The 17,877-nt window shown below is 49.2% G+C and overlaps 1 protein-coding gene across 2 annotated transcripts; it reads left to right on the forward strand.

Moving 5' to 3' along the window:
- Positions 1 to 707: 707 nt before the first annotated feature.
- On the forward strand, positions 708 to 15,251 carry SLC1A5 (solute carrier family 1 member 5). Of its 2 annotated transcripts, XM_053604173.1 has the most exons (8): positions 708 to 1,795; positions 4,253 to 4,295; positions 4,739 to 4,798; positions 6,178 to 6,344; positions 8,578 to 8,811; positions 9,514 to 9,708; positions 9,806 to 9,940; positions 13,105 to 15,251. In XM_053604173.1, exons 1-8 carry the CDS (start codon positions 1,224 to 1,226, stop codon positions 13,337 to 13,339), a joined length of 1,641 nt encoding a protein of 546 aa, XP_053460148.1. In that variant the 5' UTR covers positions 708 to 1,223; the 3' UTR covers positions 13,340 to 15,251. The 2 variants fall into 2 exon arrangements, with proteins under 2 accessions (XP_053460148.1, XP_053460149.1); XM_053604174.1 differs by lacking the exon at positions 4,253 to 4,295 and having other exon boundaries at positions 1,777 to 1,795; positions 13,105 to 15,248.
- Positions 15,252 to 17,877: the final 2,626 nt, after the last annotated feature.

Below are 17,877 nucleotides of genomic sequence, written 5' to 3' on the forward strand. Positions count from 1 at the left end.
TTGGTTGAGTCCAAGAGTTGAAGGTTGCTGTGAGCTATGATGACGCCGTGGCGCTCTACCCAGGACAACTTGAGACTGTCTCAAAAAAGAAAAAAAGAATGAGAAAGAAAATTACAAACATTATTAAATAAATAACTCCATCTGATTTAAAAGATGACCTTTTATCATCTACATTTTACACTGGAGAAACTGAAGTTTTGAGAGGAAACAAAAGACAGAACTCAGGGCTGAAGAAGCGTTCCAAGCTGAGCTGATTTGAAAATTAACCACTCGAGGATCTTCTGCACTTCCTCACGCCAGGGACCAGCTATGGTTCAGTACTAGAGGTCTAATTTAAAGCCTCTTTCCTTTGGCGGGAAAAAGCACCAACTCAAAGCTCAGCTCCTCAGACCCCACTCCATTCTCTTAGGGCCCTGCCCCCATCCAGGCCCCGCCCCTGGACAGTGGGCTTGTTATTCCGCCTTCTACAGAGTGGCCTAGCCCAGCTCAGGCCTCAGCTCCGCCCCTCGTTCGTGGGAGGGCACTAAACGGTCCGCAGCCAATCGAGGTCCGCAGATTGATCCCCGTCTTTTTAAGCCCTGCCCTCCGCCCCTTAGCTTGGCAGCTCTAGCCAAGCAGCCTCAGATCCACGCGGCGCCTCGAGGGAAGTTCTATGTCGGCTGTAACTACTACCTCTTAGAATCCGAACAACACCACCTTTCATATCCACGGAACTGGATCTCCTCTTCGGTGCCTAAGAGCCTGGGTCCTCTCTTGCCAGAACTCCGCTTCCCGGCCTCCAGATTCAGGCGACCTAGCCCCTCTATTTCCAGGACCTAAGCACCCCGGGTCTCTGCCTCCCGGATCCAGTCGTCCCGGATCCGCACCAACAGGACCTCCTGCAAACCTCTGCCACCTGGGTTCACTTAAACCTTCCGGAGCCCAGCTTCACGTCCGAGCCGAGAAATTCCTGTATTCCAAACTCCAAGCTCCCAGAATTTGGGCATCTGGCATAGCCTGGAAGAACAGAGGAGCCCCAACGCTCGCTTTAGGGAACTCAGATATACTCCAGCTTCCAAGAGCCAAGGAACTTCGTCGCTGTGAATTCGCAACTCGAAGGAGCGGTCCGAAGTTCCAGCCTCCAGGCGCTGTTAGTCAACTCTCAGTCCTAAGGAACGTGGGCGTCCTCTTGAGCCTAAGCACTTCCAGTTTTTAGGGGCTAAAGAAGCCCAGTGCGTCCCATCATGGTGGCCGATCCTCCCCTTAGTGGAGACCTCAAGGGGTTCGCAGAGGCGGAGCCCACCGTGAAGGATGGCTCGACGCTAGTCCCTACCGAGGACAAAGGCAAGGCAGCGGGCGGCTGCTGCCGTTCTCGGGAGCAGGTACGCCGCTGCCTTCGAGCCAACCTGCTGGTGCTGCTGACAGTGGTGGCCGTGGTGGCCGGCGTGGTGCTAGGGCTGGCGGTTTCGGGGGCCAGCGGCAAGTTAGCCCTGGGCCCCGAGCACCAGACGGCCTTCGCCTTCCCGGGCGAGCTCCTGCTGCGCCTGTTGAAGATGATCATCTTGCCGCTGGTGGTGTGCAGCCTGGTCGGCGGCGCCGCCAGCCTGGACCCAAGCGCTCTGGGCCGCCTGGGTGCCTGGGCGCTGCTCTTTTTCTTGCTCACCACCCTGTTGGCGTCGGCGCTCGGAGTGGGCTTGGCGCTGGTGCTGAAGCCGGGTTCCTCCTTCGCCGCCTCCAATGCTTCGGTCGGGACCACTGACTCTATCAAACAGACCCCCAGCAAGGAAGTGCTGGATTCCTTCCTGGATCTTGTGAGGTCAGACCCTGCTGCCCTGGAGGTCGGGAAGGGGGTGCGGGAGTGGCCATGTGGACAGGACAGCGCTTTGGGTCCCCTAGAACCGAGACGACCCTTCTAGAGGCTTAGGAAAACGTAGGGGGATAGTGGCGGGGAGGGGTAATTTTGGCCTCTTGGGATTTCGAGGATGGACTCCCGGAGAAGGGGGCTTCTACATTTGCAGGCCTGGGTACATAAGTGTGATCCGCCTGGCAGGCAATAGATAAGGAGGTGGAGGTTTTTTAGAAGGAGGGGCAAGTGTAATGCTTGGAGGTGCAGGGAAACATGAGGGTCTGTCTGTCCTAAGGGAGAAGGACCCTGTGGGGGGAGGGGGTTCCAAGGAGAACTTTTGGGGAGGGAATCTTTGGGTGACTCAGGGTTCTAAGACTGGGCTTCTGGATATAGATTGGGGCTAGGGTCAGAGTGTTTGAGACCCCTGGGTAAGGAGCCCTTGGGGTTACTGGGATCTGAGTAATCCCTACCAGCCTGCCTCCCATCCCCAGGGCTCTCTATGCCACGTGTCACCCGGATATAGCCAGGTTCCTTTATTAGTCCCTTCCCTGCCCAGTTCAGCTGGGGCCTGGCCACTTCCCCTTACATCTTTCAGGTCTATCTGGGCTGTCCCTAGTAGGCTGTCCAGGAGGGGGCCAGTTATAAAGGGGAACACATTTTTTTCCTTCTGGCCTCTGCTCCTGCCCCCAAAGAATGGCCTTCTCCCTCCTTTGAGGAAGGCAGATTGCTGGGTCCACGTGGCCTTGCATATAGGGCCTGCTGATTCAGTGTCTCCAGGTGGGGGACTTCCTGGAAGTATGGGGAGGAAATGATGAGTCACGGAACAGGGTTTCCCCAGCTTCAGAGGTGTCAGTGCAGGCTGAGATGGGAGACTAGGGGGAGGAGGCTTGGTGGCATCTCCTGGCTGAGAAAGATAGCTGAGTCCTGGCCCAGATCTGGACTGGGTGAGTGAGGGCAGGCACACCCATTCTAAGGTTGTTTATGAGCATAGGCTTCCCCTGTGTGCCAAACAGCTGTAAGCCACACTTGGCCAGCCACCCAGACTAACTGTAAAATCTCACAAACATGTGGCCATATACCTGCTGTTGTACACATACATACAGCACTGTCTAATAAAACCCCTTTGGCACTCTGGGGATGCCACCAGCCACACCAACACCACAAACACGCGCTCAAGAGGGCAATACATACACACCAACAAACACACAATTATACTCAACTGTGAGTTTGGCATCCATCCACTGACGCTGTCCCATACATGTAGACAGTAACCTGCACCCCCAACAAGATAGCAGCATCTGCCAAACTGTACACAAACCCGACACAGGTATCCACCCACATCACTGGTCTGAGAGGGAGGAGGCAGAGCAGTCAGGACTAGGAAGCCAGCTGGCTGGGTTTGAATCCCAGCTTTGCCATTTGTTAGCTGGGCATATTTCTTCACTCTTCTGAGCCTCGGTTTCCTTTTCTGTAAAATGGGATGATGGTGTCTATCCCCAGGGTTGATGTAAACATTTAAGGAGGACAGTAGATGCTATAGATGGGTTAGCTCCTATTTTCATCTCATAGCAGACACCATCACATAAGAGTGGCTGTGTAAACACAGATAAATATTGATGAGACACACAATGGACACTTGTCGCCCTCTCTCTTATTTCCTCTCACTGCCACCTCCCCCACACCCAGATCTCCCCATACCCTCAGACCCACTTGCCAACCCCTCAGGGATTCAGCCCTTTTCTCAGCACTGCAGGAGAAAGTGGCTGATGCAAGCCATTCAGGATATTAAGTTTGCAGCATGGGGTGGAGCTACAGCCTGGAATGACCTGCCTTGGCCTGCCTCTGGAGGCCAGCATTCCTGTCCCCCAACCCACAATCCCTTGGGTCTCACATACCAGTCTCCTGGGCTGGAGGAAGCCAGCTCAGACTCCCCACTCCTTGAAAAAGTGTGCAAGCCCAGGTCAGACTCTGCCTGGCTGAGGCACGAGAAGGGGCAGCATTTGGGTACAAATGGGGCCTCAGGGCGGTGCCTGTGGCTCAGTTGGTGGGGCTCCGGCCCCATGTACCAAGGGTGGCGGGTTCGAGCCCGGCCCCGGCCAAACTGCAACCAAAAAAAACAAAACAGCCAGGCGTTGTGGCGGGCGCCTGTAGTCCCAGCTACTCGGGAGGCTGAGGCAAGAGAATCGCTTAAGCCCAGGAGTTGGAGGTTGCTGTGAGCTGTGTGAGGCCATGGCACTCTACTGAGGGCCATAAAGTGAGACTCTGTCTCTACAAAAAAACAAAAACAAAAAAAACCAAATGGGGCCTCAAAGTTTCCTCCCATCCCCCCTAAAGAGGCCAACCCTGTTCCCCAGACAACTTTGTCCTTCCCCTATTATTAGACACTTCCCCAGTGTCTAATAATCCCCTATATGTCTATCTCTGCAGAAATATCTTCCCTTCCAACTTGGTGTCTGCAGCCTTCCGCTCAGTGAGTCCTTGGGGGCATCCAAAGGGGTGGAGGGTGCACAGGGAGGGAGACAGCTAGTCTTAGCCCTTGTCACCTGATTTTAGGTAGTGCCTGGAAAAATGCACATGCCCACATGTTCCAGGCATTATGGGAAGGTTCTTGGGTAGCCTCTGGAACCCATCCCTGCTCTTCCTTTTCAAGAAATGAGAATACAGGTTCAGAGCCTCCTGTGGGTTTTAACTCTAGCTATGTGACTCTGGGCAAGTGCATTTACTTCTGAGCCTTGGTTTCCCTCTGTGGAAAATGAAGCTATTAATTATTCTGCCCCAGTGGGGATGCCAGTAAGTGAAATGAGCCCAGGTTTAAGGGATGCTTAGGGCAGGCTTTGAGCATTTTTAGCTTCAGAATGGGGTGTAGGGGCCTTGATGACACCTGACACTGATGCTTCTCAACTCTACCTGCAGTACTCTACTATCTCCTACAGAACGATCAATGGGACCACACTCCATGGAACCTCCGTGAAGGTAAGGGCGGGAGGGGGGTTGAGGCACCCCTTAGGCCATTAGTGTCCCTTTTCAGTTCTGTTACTGCTCCAGTCTGACTCTGGTGTGGAATTTGATTTAAATTCTCTGCAATTGTCTCTCGATTTCTGTCTTCTGCCTTCCGGATACATCTTCTCTTTGTTCCCTTTTACTCCCCATGGCTCCACCTTGTTCCAGTCTCCTCCTTCCCCCTTTACTCTCTTCACCCTTCCCAGCCCCTCCCATGCTACCCCCAGCCTGCTCCCTCCCACCCACCCTAAACCTGGCAGCTAGAGGGGTCTTTCTAAAGCCCAAATCTGACCCTACCTCTCCACTGCCCGAAGCCCTGCTGTGAACCACAGTGCCCTCAGGAGGAAGCCTGGGCTCCTTGCCGCCATCCATGACCAAGGTGTACCACTTAAGTCAGACCCCTACCTGTCTGCCCAGTTTCACCTTTGGGCATTTCCCTGCTGCTCATTCCACTCTTCTTTCCATTTCTTCTTTTTTTTTTTGAGACAGAGTCTCAAGTTGTCGCCTTAAGTAGAGTGCTCTGGCGTCACAGCTCACAGCAACCTCAAACTCTTGGGCTTAAGTGATTCTCTTGCCTCAGCTTCCCAAGTAGCCCGGACTACAGGCACCCGCCACACCGGGCGTTTTCTGTTGTTGCAGCTGTCATTGTTGTTTTAGCTGGCCTGGGCTGGGCTTGAACCACCAGTCGGTGTGTGTGGCTGGCTCCTCACCCACTGAGCTGCTATCACCGCCTTCTTTCCATTTCTTTTTTTTTTTCATCTGTATTAACTTTATTTAAATAAATGACTAATTTGCCACTCAATATGTCATATGGCTTCTCTGCATTGATCCTGCTTTATTTTCTCCATTTCTTTTTCTTTTTTTTTTTTTAAATGGCTAGGGCTGGGTTTGAACCCTCCATCTCCGGTATATGGGGCCTGCGCCTTAGTCCTTTGAGCCACAGAGGCCGCCCCTTCTTTCCATTTCTTGAACACCTAAGTTTCACTTGCCCCTAGACTGTTGCACATTCTGCTTCCTTTAAAACCTACTGCCCGTTTTTTCCTGATTCACTTCTCCTGTCCAAATCTCAACTCAGGTTCCCTTCCTCCAGAAAGCCCTCCATGACTCCCCCCACAACCCAAGCAGGCACCTCCCTCTCCTGGGCTCCCCCTTTCCAGCCCTGACCACTCTGGGTCATCCCCAGAGATAAGTGTATTTCCTTTGGACTTGGATTGCATGCGGTGGGAGGAAGGGCCCCCCTGGGGGGGCTGTCTCATCTTTGCTGGATCCCAGCAGTGTCCAGAGCAGGCCCTCAATGAGTGTTGCAGGTTGACTGAGTATCCCTACCACCCTTGTCTGTCTCTTCCCCAAAGATTCCGGTTGGGCAGGAGGTGGAGGGCATGAACATCCTGGGCTTGGTGGTGTTTGCCATCGTCTTTGGTGTGGCCCTGCGGAAGCTGGGGCCTGAGGGGGAGCTGCTCATCCGCTTCTTCAACTCCTTCAATGAAGCCACCATGGTGCTGGTTTCCTGGATCATGTGGTAGGTGGTGGGAGAGGAGGTGGGGTCAGGGGTTGGCCAGAGACATCTTGGATGTGTCTGAGTGAGGTGGGGGGAACCCTACATCCGTTTTCTGGAGCCAGATTTCATTTATATCCAGTATTAACCATTCCCTGGCTTTGTGACTTTGGGCAAAAGTGGCTTATCATCTGTACCTCAGTTTCCTTGTCTATAAAATGGGGACAATGCTATATTCCATTCTAAGATTCTGATGCTGGCTTATCAAGCTTACTGGAAGGTGATAAGACAACCAAGCTCAGTGCCTCAATTTCAGAGATTTAAATTGAATCAAATGCTCCCCTTTAACTGATCTAAAACAGTGCTTACTTCATAGGTCATGATGAAGATTACATGAGTGGCTGAGGCAGAGCACTTAGAAAGTGCTTTAAATGTCTGGCATGTAGTGGGCATTCACTTAACTTTTTGTTTATTTTTTTGAAAAAGAGTCTCACTCTGTTACCCTGGGTTGAGTGCCATGGCATCACAGCTTACAGCAACCTCAAACTCATGGGCTTAAGCAATCTTCCTGCCTCAGCCTCCCCAGTAGCTGGGACTACATGTATGTACCACTACACCTGGATAGTTTTTTCTATTTTTAGTAGAGACAAGATCTTGCTCTTGCTCAGGCTGGTCTGGAACTCCTGAGCTCAAGTGATCCCCCTGCCTCAGCCCCCCAGAATGCTAGGATTACAGGTGTGAGCCACCATACCTGTCTGCATTCACTTAATGTTATCTGTGACTATTAGCATTGAGAGTTGTTAAATGACTCCAGTTAGTGAGAAAAAAAATGTGCAGAGACCTCTGCTTCCCCCAGCTCTCTTCTCCCCTCCTTGTGTCCACATGGTCCTACTCTACTTCTCAGGTCCTGCCCTGGATTTAGAAGGTCAGAAATCAGTAGAGAGGCTGGGGTTGCTGCTTCCAATGCTAACATCTATGAAGCTTTCTGCCTCCTGACTGCTCTTGGAGTGAAAGCACTTTTCAGGGGAGGACCTCTTGTACCTCAGTTTCCCCAGCTGAAAAGTGGGTTTAACAGCAGCAGCCTCGAAGAGTAGAAGTCGGGCACAGTGAGTTAATAAATGTAGAGGTCTTTGTACAGTGCCCAGCCTATATAAGATGCCTATGGTAAATAATAGCTAATATTTTTTAAGCACTTTGCTTGTATAACTTCTGGGCACATCCCATTGGACTGAACTTGGGCATCTGGCCACATATGGCTGCACAAGTAGCTGAGAAATGATGCCTTTCTTCTAATAAGGATTTGGGATGCAACTAGCTGTAGCAGTCAGTCAGGCAGTCAGTCAGGGAGGCCTCCAGACTGGGAGGTGAGGGCGCGCTTTCGATCTTCACTACAGGCAAGGATGATAATCCACTTGGAGTTCATAGGTCACTTATTATGAACAAAAAGCTTTCAGCTGGGGCGGCGCCTGTGGCTCAGTGAGTAGGGTGCCGGCCCCATATGCCGAGGGTGGTGGGTTCAAACCCAGCCCCGGCCAAACTGCAACAAAAAAATAGCCGGGCATTGTGGCGGGCACCTGTAGTCCCAGCTGCTCGGGAGGCTGAGGCAAGAGAATCGCGTAAGTCCAAGAGTTAGAGGTTGCTGTGAGCCTTGTGACGCCACGGCACTCTACCCGAGGGCAGTACAGTGAGACTCTGTCTCTACAAAAAAAAAAAAAAGCTTTCAGCTGATTTCAGCTGGCATCTCATCCTCCCACCATTCCTGTGAGGTTGGTAGCGTTAGTCCCTGTTTTACAGACCTATTTGATGTTGTTTAATCTGCAGTGACTCAGGAGCTCCCTCACGGGGTTGCTGGGAGGATTCATCAGCTCAAGAGCTCAGCATACAAAAAATGCTCCCCGCTGGGAGCCACAGCCTTTTCAGTTTTCATGATGTGCTGAAAGTGTCAGTTCAAACTAGCTGCTATAACAAACAAACTCAGAAAATGTAAATGACTCACATTTGATGGGTGCTGCTTTTTCACTCACGTATCCAAAATCTGGTAACTGTGCTCCCTACACAGTGGTAGAAGCACTGAAGCCTCCTTTATCTCTTATCTTCAAGGAGAAAGAGCCCTGGGGTGCACAGGGAGGCTGGGTCTGGGAAAGGTGCCTGCAATGAAGCACTCATTGCTGGGGCTCCTGACCACAGGGAGGCTGGCACATGTGTCTGGCTGCTGGGCTCGTGGTCAGTGGTAGCAAGCTGTCTCCTGTGTGGTTAGGTACGCCCCTGTGGGCATCATGTTCCTGGTGGCCAGCAAGATCATTGAGATGGATGACGTGGGGATACTCTTCACCAGTCTGGGCAAGTATATCCTCTGCTGTCTGCTGGGCCATGCCATCCACGGATTCCTGGTGCTGCCCCTCATCTACTTCCTCTTCACCCGTAAGAACCCCTACCGTTTCCTGTGGGGCATCATGACACCGCTGGCCACCGCCTTTGGGACCTCATCCAGGTGCGGCCTTGGGGCAGACCAGGGCAGGATATTTAAGCTAAGGGGCATGCAGTGGCATCAGGTGTCTGAAGACCCCTGAAATGTTGCTTTGAGGGCATTACATCTGGGTACAGGGGTCATAATTTTATGAGTGTCTCATAAGGTCCTGGATTCCACACCCCCTTAATAGAAATTAAGAAATGACCTCTTCCTCCCCTGACAGTGCTCTCCTCCTACTCCCCATCACTTCCTCCCCACCAAGACCTGGCCCTGCAGGGCTCCAGTGCTCAGCTCTGGATCCAACCTCAGAACTCTTTCCACTTTATCACCCCAGTTTTCATCCATTGCAGCTGGGCCTACCCCTTCAGAACCAGACCCTCCACGTGGGTAGTAATTCTTAGTCTATTACTGGTAGAGACAGGGAAGGGATGTGGGGGGCCAATGAACACTCATGTGAATTTTTTTGGATATTTTGAGGAGCAGCAGGCTGTACTCTTCATGGGTCCTGGAATTTTGTGAGATCCCTAGCGCCGCCTGGCTGTGGGAAGAGAAATGGCTTAGAGAGCTGTGGGTGGGGCCTGGATCGGTTGGGCGGGGTCTGGGACGGAGGGTGGAGCTTGGGCGGGTGGAGGGCTGGAGCCACTGCAGGGAGTGGCCTGAGGATAAACGCGGGGTCCTGGCCTGGCTCCTAGTGGGCTGCCTCTGATCTAATGTCCCATGCAGTTCCGCAACGCTGCCGCTGATGATGAAGTGTGTAGAGGAGAATAATGGCGTGAGCAAGCACATTAGCCGCTTTATTCTGCCCATCGGCGCCACTGTCAACATGGACGGCGCGGCACTCTTCCAGTGTGTGGCTGCGGTGTTCATTGCCCAGATCAACCAGCAACCCCTGGACTTTGTGAATATTATCACTATTCTGTGAGTGCCAGGAGGCTGTGAGATCCTCGGGCCCAACTTGACCCCCATCTTTTCTCACTACAGTGTGGTCGACTTGACCTCCTCTCTCCTCCTCTAGGGTTACTGCCACAGCATCCAGTGTGGGGGCAGCAGGCATCCCTGCTGGAGGTGTCCTTACTCTGGCCATCATCCTCGAAGCTGTCAACCTCCCTGTCAAGGAAATCTCCTTGATCTTGGCAGTGGATTGGCTAGTGTGAGTATGGGCTTGGGGGTTCAGGGGCCCCATGGGTACCCCTGGGAAGGGGAATAATTGCGAGTCATTGAGGGTTGCTGTGCAGAAGAGAAGAGGAGAGGAAGGAAGGACTTTGAGTGTTCCAGAGGTCAAGGGATGGCATCTGGGGTTCTTTTTAGAACCCTAGAAAGGTAGTAGATCTGAGTGATTAATAAAGCTGACTCTAAGGCCAGTCTGCTTTGGTTCAAATCCAGCACCACCACCCCCAACTCCCCCTTGTTAGCTGTTGTGACTTTGGGAAGTACTTAATTTCCCTGCGTCTCTGTTTCTCCATCTATAAAATGGGAAGAATAGTCTGTAAGGATTATGGCCAGGCATGGTAGTTTATGCTTGTAATAGTAGCACTTTGGGAGACTGAGACACGAGGATCTCTGAGGTCAGGAGTTTCAGACCAAAGTGGGCAATGTAGTGAGACTCCAAAATTAGCTGGGTGTGGTGGTGCACTTCTGTAGTCCCAGCTACTTGGGAGACTGAGGCAAGAGGATTGCTTGAGCCCAGGAGTTGGAGGTTGCAATGAGCTCTAATGATGTCACTGCACTCCAGCCTGGGCAACAGAGTAAGACCTTGTCTCAAAAAAATAAAATGACACATAAAAAGGATTTGATGACTAATATACACAACTCCCCTAGAACATCCTCATAAGTAGTGAATACTATGTGTTAGCAAATAATTATGCAAGCTGTTAAGAGTATAAAGATTAGAAAGGAGTTTGGGACTGGGCATGGTGGCTCACACCTGTAATTTTAGCACTCTGGGAGGCCAAGGCTGGAGGAGTGGTTGAGCTCAGGAGTTCAAGACCAGTCTGAGCAAGACTGAGACCCTGACTCTACTAAAAATAGAAAAAATTAGCCTGGCATTGTGGTGGGCACCTGTAGTTCTACCTACTTGGAAGGCTAAGGCAGGAGGATCACTTGAGCCCAGGAGTTGGTGGTTGCTGTGAACTAGATTAACACCATAGTACTCTAGCCTGGGCAACAGTCAGACTCTGTGTCCAAAAAAACAAAAACAAAAAAGTCTGGTTTCAAAAGTTAAATATATTAAGTTACCATATGTCTCTGCAATGTAAGTATATATCCAAGAGAATTGAAAACATACGTTTACACAAAAACTTGTGCATGAAGGCTCATAGCAACATTATTCACAATAGCAAATAGGTGGGAAAAAACCTAAAAGCCCATCAGCTGATAATGATAAAATGTCATATTGCCATACATTGGGGTATTGTTCAACAACAAAAGGGAATGAAGCACTGAGGAACACACAAACTACAGCATAGACACCCCTTGAAAACATTCTGCAAAGTGAAAGAAGCCAGTCACTGAGGGCGACAAAGTGAAACTCTGTCTCAAAAAACAAACAAAAAAAACCACTCACTTGTATATTTTGTATATATTTTTTTCACTTTTTTTTTCTTTAGAGACAGAGTCTCACTTTATCACACTTAGTGGAATGCCGTGGTGTCATAGCTCACAGCAACCTCCAACTCCTGGGCTTAGGCGATTCTCTTGCCTGAGCCTCCCTCCCAGGTAGCTGGGACTATAGGTGCCCACCACAACTCCCGGCTATTTTTTTTTTTTTTTTGCAGTTTGGCCGGGACTGGGTTCTAACCTGCCACCCTCGGTATATGGGGCTGGCACCCTACCCATTGAGCCACAGGCACCGCCCCACTTGTATAAAGGGTGAATTTTATGGTATGTGAATTGTATCTTTATTTTTCCTTTAGTTTTTTTCTGAGAGAGGGTCTCACTCTGACCCCCCCAGGTGGGAGGGCAGTGGCATCATCATATGTCACTGCATCCTCCAACTCCTGGGCTCAAGAGATCCTCCTGCCTTAGCCTCCTGAGTAGCTGGGACTACAGGTGCCCATCTACTTGGTTAATTTTTAAATTTTTTGTAGACACGGGGTCTCACTATGTTTCCCAGGCTGATCTCCTCGTCTCAAATAATCCTCCCATGTTGGCCTCCTAAAGAACTGAGATTATAGGCATAAGCGGCTACACCTGCTCTTTATCTTAATTTTCTTTAATGACACATACACACAAATAAATATAAAGAGGAAGCACAAGGAGATCCTTAGCATTCTAGGGAGGAGAAAGGCTGGAGGGAGAGCTTTGGTATTCCATGGGGGATGGGGATGGGTCATTGGGTCTTTGGGGGCCCTAGTTGAAGGGAGACATGACTTTTTGAGGCTCCAAAAGGAATAAATTTTGTGTATTGTTGTACATTTGGGTCCAGAGAAGATGGAGGAAGAAATCTTTGGGGTTTGAAGGCAGAGAAAAGGTGATGGGACACATTGGAATTTCTTTTTTTTTTTTTTTTTTGAGACATAGTCTCTCTTTGTCATCCTCAATAGAGTGCTGTGGCATCTTAGTTCACAGCAACCTCAAACTCTTGGTCTCAAGCAATTCTCTTGCCTCAGCCTCCCAAGTAGCTGGGACTACAGGCGCCCACCACAACACCCAGCTATTTTTAAAGACAGGGTCTTGGTCTTGCTCAGGCTGATCTTGAACTCCTGAGCTCAAGCAATCCATCCGCCTTGGCCTGTAAGGGTGCTAGCATTACAGGCATGAGCCACCACACCCCACACATTGGTATTTCTGAAAAAAGGGAGGTAGGAACCTTCTGGGGTTGTAATAGACCTTTGAGGTTCTATAAAAGGGATCCTGGGAAGATGAGGAGGTGAGCTTTGGGTCTAGGAGAAGTAGGGTAGGGTTACCTGAAGGAGGATGGCATAACTGAACTTTAAGATTGCAGGGGAGAGAAGCCAGAGGGTTGGGCTTTGGCCCTTTCCTCCTCTCCCTTCCCACTCACTTCTCTATCATTTCTCTGCCTCTTTTATTTTTTTAGACAAAGTCTCCCTATGTTGTCCTCAGTAGAGTGCAGTGGCTTCGCAGTTCACAGCAACCTCAAACTCTTGGGCTCAAGCAATTCTCTTGCCTCAGCCTCCCAAGTAGCTGGGACTACAGGCACCCACCACAATGCCCAGCTATTTTTTGTTGTTGTTACAGTTGTCATTGTTGTTTAGCTGGCCCAGGCCAGGTTTGAACTCTCCAGCCTGGGTATATGTGGCTGGCACCGTAACCACTGTGCTACGGGCGCTGAGCCAATCATTTCTCTTCTTTTAGGGACCGGTCCTGCACTGTCCTCAATGTGGAAGGTGATGCTTTGGGGGCAGGACTCCTCCAAAATTATGTGGATCGTACACAGTCTAGGAGCCCCATGCCTGAGTTGGTTCAGGTGAAGAGTGAGATGCCCTTGAATCCACTGCCAGCCCCCACTGAGGAAGGGCACCCCCTCCTCACACACTACGGGGGGCCTGTGGGAAATGCTGCCACCTCTGAAAAGGAATCAATCATGTGAATCCCAGGAGGGATCTTCCCTGCCCTGATGAGGGCCACATCATGAGGAATGGCTAAAATGGACACACTCCAGAGAGCCAGAGGCTCCAGTCCTCTCCCAGACAGGAGATCTGGGAGGCCTCACTGCTGGGGTACATGTGTTTATATATGTATATGAGTATGTCTCCCTAAATGTCTCATGTTCTCAACTTATGTCCCTGACCCAAGGTTAAGAAATGGCAAGAAATAATATTTTCCCCATCCTGCTTCCAGGACCTGCCTGGCGTTCCCTGTCGCAGGGTACAGCTCTCAGGTCACCATGTGGAATTCTACCCCTGTTGGGCAGGCAAATATTCCAGTGTGATTGCTGTTCAAATATTCCAGTGTGATGCTGTTATTTTGGTGGCTGTAGCTGGGATATGTGTGTGTGTGTGTATTCTATGACCACCTGGTCTTTCCACGGTACAGCCCACCCTGTCCCCAGGGCCCCTATTCCTTCATAGTAACAAACACTACCAGGAACTCTCTGAGGAGGCCTAGGACAAATACTGCTGTCATACTTTCTAGCAATAAAATTGAGTGTCAGGGCTCGGTGCCCATAGCACAGTTACAGCATCAGCCACATACACCAGGGGGTTCGAACTCAGCCCAGGCCAGCTAAATGATAATGACAACTGCAACAAAAAATAGCTGCACATTGTGGCAGGCACCTGTAGTCCCAGCTACCTGGGAGGCTGAGGCAAGAGAATTGCTTAAGCCCAAGAGTTTGAGGTTGCTGTGAACTGCGAAGCCACTGCACTCTACCAAGGGTGACACAGTGAGACTGCCTCACCAAAAAAAGAAAAAAATTGTCAGTTTATTTCATCAAGTGTCTTTAAGTATTTGACTAAACAAACTAGCTACAACAATGAAGATGTCCATTTAAGAAGCACCACTGGAAACCACAATGAGACACCACTCTGTACAGGTAGACCACCTAATAACAAAAACAGTACCCTTTGGTGGGCCAAGGTACATTGGGGCGATCACCTGAACTCAGGAGTTCAAGACCAACCTGAGCAAGAGTGAGACCCCCATCTCTAAAAGAATAGCTGGGTGTCATAGGGGGTACTTGTAGTCCCAGATACTTAGGAGGCTGAGGCAGAAGAATCACTTGAGCCCAAGAGTTTGAGGTTGCTGTGAGCTACAACACTACGGCACTCCACTGAGGACAACAAAGAGAGATTCTGTGTCAAAACAACAAAAACAGTACCAAATACTGATGAGGACAAGGAATGACTGGACTTGTACGTTGTTGGTGGGAATGGAAAATGGCCCCATTACTTTAGAAAACCGGACAGCTTTTTTTTTTTTTTTTTGAGACAGAATCCCTCGGGTTGAGAGCTATGGCATCATAGCTCACGCCATCTGAAACTCTTAGGCTCTGATGATCCTCTTGCTTTAGCCTCCCAAGTAGCTCGCACTACTGGTGCCTGCCACAATACCTGGTTTGACAGTTTCTTATAAAGTTAAAATATACACTTACTGTGCACGTTAGGACTCACACTCCTGGAATTTACTCAAGAGAAATGAAAACTGTTGTTCATGCAAAAACCTGCACATGCATGTTTATTGTCTCTGAATTCATTATTGCCAAACTTTGGGGAAAAAGTAAAAAAAAAAAATGGATGGAAGATCAGTCAGCAATAAATAGAAACAGTATTGATTTTTACTGCAACGTGGACAGATCTCACAAATAATTTATTGATGCCAGTACATGCTGTATAGCTGCATTTATAGAAAGACTGGTCTGTGGTGAGAGAAATCAGAACAGTGGGAAATCAGACATGAGAATGTACATTGACAAGGCACAAGAAACCTATGATAAAGCAAATGTCTTGGTGTGGATGATGGTTCTATATGGAATTTTTTTTTTTTGTAAAGACAGAGTCTCAGTTTATGGCCCTGGGTAGAGTGCGTGGCCTCACACAGCTCACAGCAACCTCCGACTCCTGGGCTTAAGCGATTCTCTTGCCTCAGCCTCCCGAGTAGCTGGGACTACAGGCGCCTGCCACAATGCCCGGCTACAATATGGAATTTTTTTGAGACAGAGTCTTACTCTGTCGCCCTGGAGTTGAATGCTGTGGTGTGATCGTAACTCACGGCAACCTTAAATTCCTGCGTTCAAGCAATCCTCTTGCCTCAGCCTCCTGAGTAGCTAAGACTACAGGTTCCTGCCATACCACCTAGCTAGTTTTGTTTCTATTTTAGTAGGATTGGGGTCTTGCTCTTGCTCAGGCTGGTCTGGAACTCCTGAGCTCAGGCAATCTACTTGCCTTGGCCTCCCAGAGTGCTAGGATTACAGGTGTGATCCACTGTGCCCAGCCTCAATTTTTTAATTTGCTAAGTAAGTTAACACATAGTCTAAAAAGAGCATTTCAAAATCCACTGTGGTTTTCTTTTTTATTTTTTTTTGAGACAGAGTCTCACTCTGTCACCCTTGGTCTGTGGTGTCACAGCTCGCAGCAACCTCCAACTCTTGAGCTTAAGCAATTCTCTTGCCTCAGTCTCCCAAGTAGCTGGGACTACAGGCACCCACCACAACGCCTGGCTATTTTTTTGTTGCAGTTGTCACTGCTGTTTTAGTTGGCTGGGGCCGGGTTCGAACCCGCCACCCTTGTTATATGGGGCCGGCGTCCTACCCACTGAGCAACAGGAGCTGCCCAATCCACTGTGTCTTTTTTTTTTTTTTTTTTGGTAGAGACAGAGTCTCACTTTACTGCCCTCAGTAGAGTGCCGTGGCGTCACAGGGCTCACAGCAATCTCCAACTCTTGGGCTTATGTGATTCTCTTGCCTCAGCTTCCCGAGCAGCTGGGACTACAGGCGCCCGCCACAATACCCGGCTATTTTTTTTTTGTTGTTGTTGCAGTTTGGCCGGGGCTGGGTTTGAACCCACCACCCTCGGCATATGGGGCCGGCGCCCTACTCACTGAGCCACAGGCGCCGCCCTCCACTGTGTCTTAATGTTCAATTTATAAAACAATTTACTTCTAAACTTCGAAATATTTCTGTTATTAATATAAGGCAGAATATTCCTTTGAACACCTACCTCATGCATCACAGCAATGTTAAAAGTTGACCACAAAGAGATTCTACAGTTAGATTTTCTTTACGTACCTTACATTTCAATGTCTTTCATATTCCATAAGAAAGTATACAGATTATGCCCCCATTTGGAAGAATTAATGAACTTATGCACTTAAATTTTTAGGTAGATGTGTGTTTAAATGCAGAATTGTGTGTATTTTTGCCCTGTGTATATTCCAGTTAAGATTTCTGTGCAACTCATGGTAATTCATTCTCCATTGTGATCACCTACATAAGAATGCCATCAGCTCAACGCCTGTGGCTCAAGTGGCTAATGCGCCAGCCACATACACCTGAGCTGGTGTGTTCGAATCCAGCCTGGGCCTGCCAAACAATGTCGGCTGCAACCAAAAAAAATAGCTGGACGTTGTGTCGGGTGCCTGTAGTCCCAGCTACTTGAGAGGCAGAGGCAGGAGAATCGCTTGAGCTCAGGAGTTGGAGGTTGCTGTGAGCTGTGATGCCACAGCACTCTACCTAGGGCGACAGCTTGAGGCTCTGTCTCAAAAAAACAGAAAAAAGAACGCAGGCATCCCTTCACATCTGAACCCTCACTATCCACATAGTCCCAATAATGACCTTTTCTTTTGAGACCCCAAATTTACTACTTGAATACAAAACCCATTTTTTATTCAAGGTGCAGGTGTTTTCAGTTTTGAACAGAATATGGGCTACACTGTCATTACATCTCACCTGTTCTAACAGAATCTTATGCATTACTGAAGCATGTTAGACATTGTTGATAAGATCTTCCCCTTCCCAGGAGGGCCCCATGTTGACTTCTGCCAGGTGCCTGGAGGCACCCCTGCCTGGGTCTAATTGTAGATGGTATCTTGAGTATCTCTAGAATCTTTTTGTAGTTTACTTACACCCCAGGATCATTTCAGGGTGAAAGAGAAATAGAATTCATATCTGATGTTGTGCAGAATAGTTGTGTATTGCACACAAACATCATCACTAATTAAGTGTCGAATAATTAGGTAACTGGTGTTTTAAGTGTTTTCTATTATGCCACGATCCTTGGTGTGTTGTTATGTAGGTGTTTAAAAGTGTTTAATGATATTTTAGGAAATTGGTTGGGGTTTTTGGATGGAGCTGGGAGTGCATTATTTTCCCTACTTAAAGTAGTGGTTTATCAAAAAATTTTGCCATTTAACACTTTAAAAAATGGATTAGGTGTAGATTCTGAGGGATGCCTGGTTATAGAGATACATGCCATACACAAACTGCATATATGATCTCTGTGTACAATACATATGTTTACATATAAAAATATGTAACTTGGCCGGGCATGGTGGCTCACGTCTGTAGTCCCAGTGCTGTGGGAAGCAGAGGCGGGTGGATTGCCTGAGCTTGGAGGTTCGAGACCAGTATGAGCAGGAGTGAGCCAGAGTGAAACCCTGTCTCTACTATAAAAAAAAAAAAAAAAAGCCAGG

This window comes from Nycticebus coucang, chromosome 10 (assembly GCF_027406575.1).
Source record: "Nycticebus coucang isolate mNycCou1 chromosome 10, mNycCou1.pri, whole genome shotgun sequence".
Lineage (NCBI taxonomy): Eukaryota > Metazoa > Chordata > Mammalia > Primates > Lorisidae > Nycticebus > Nycticebus coucang.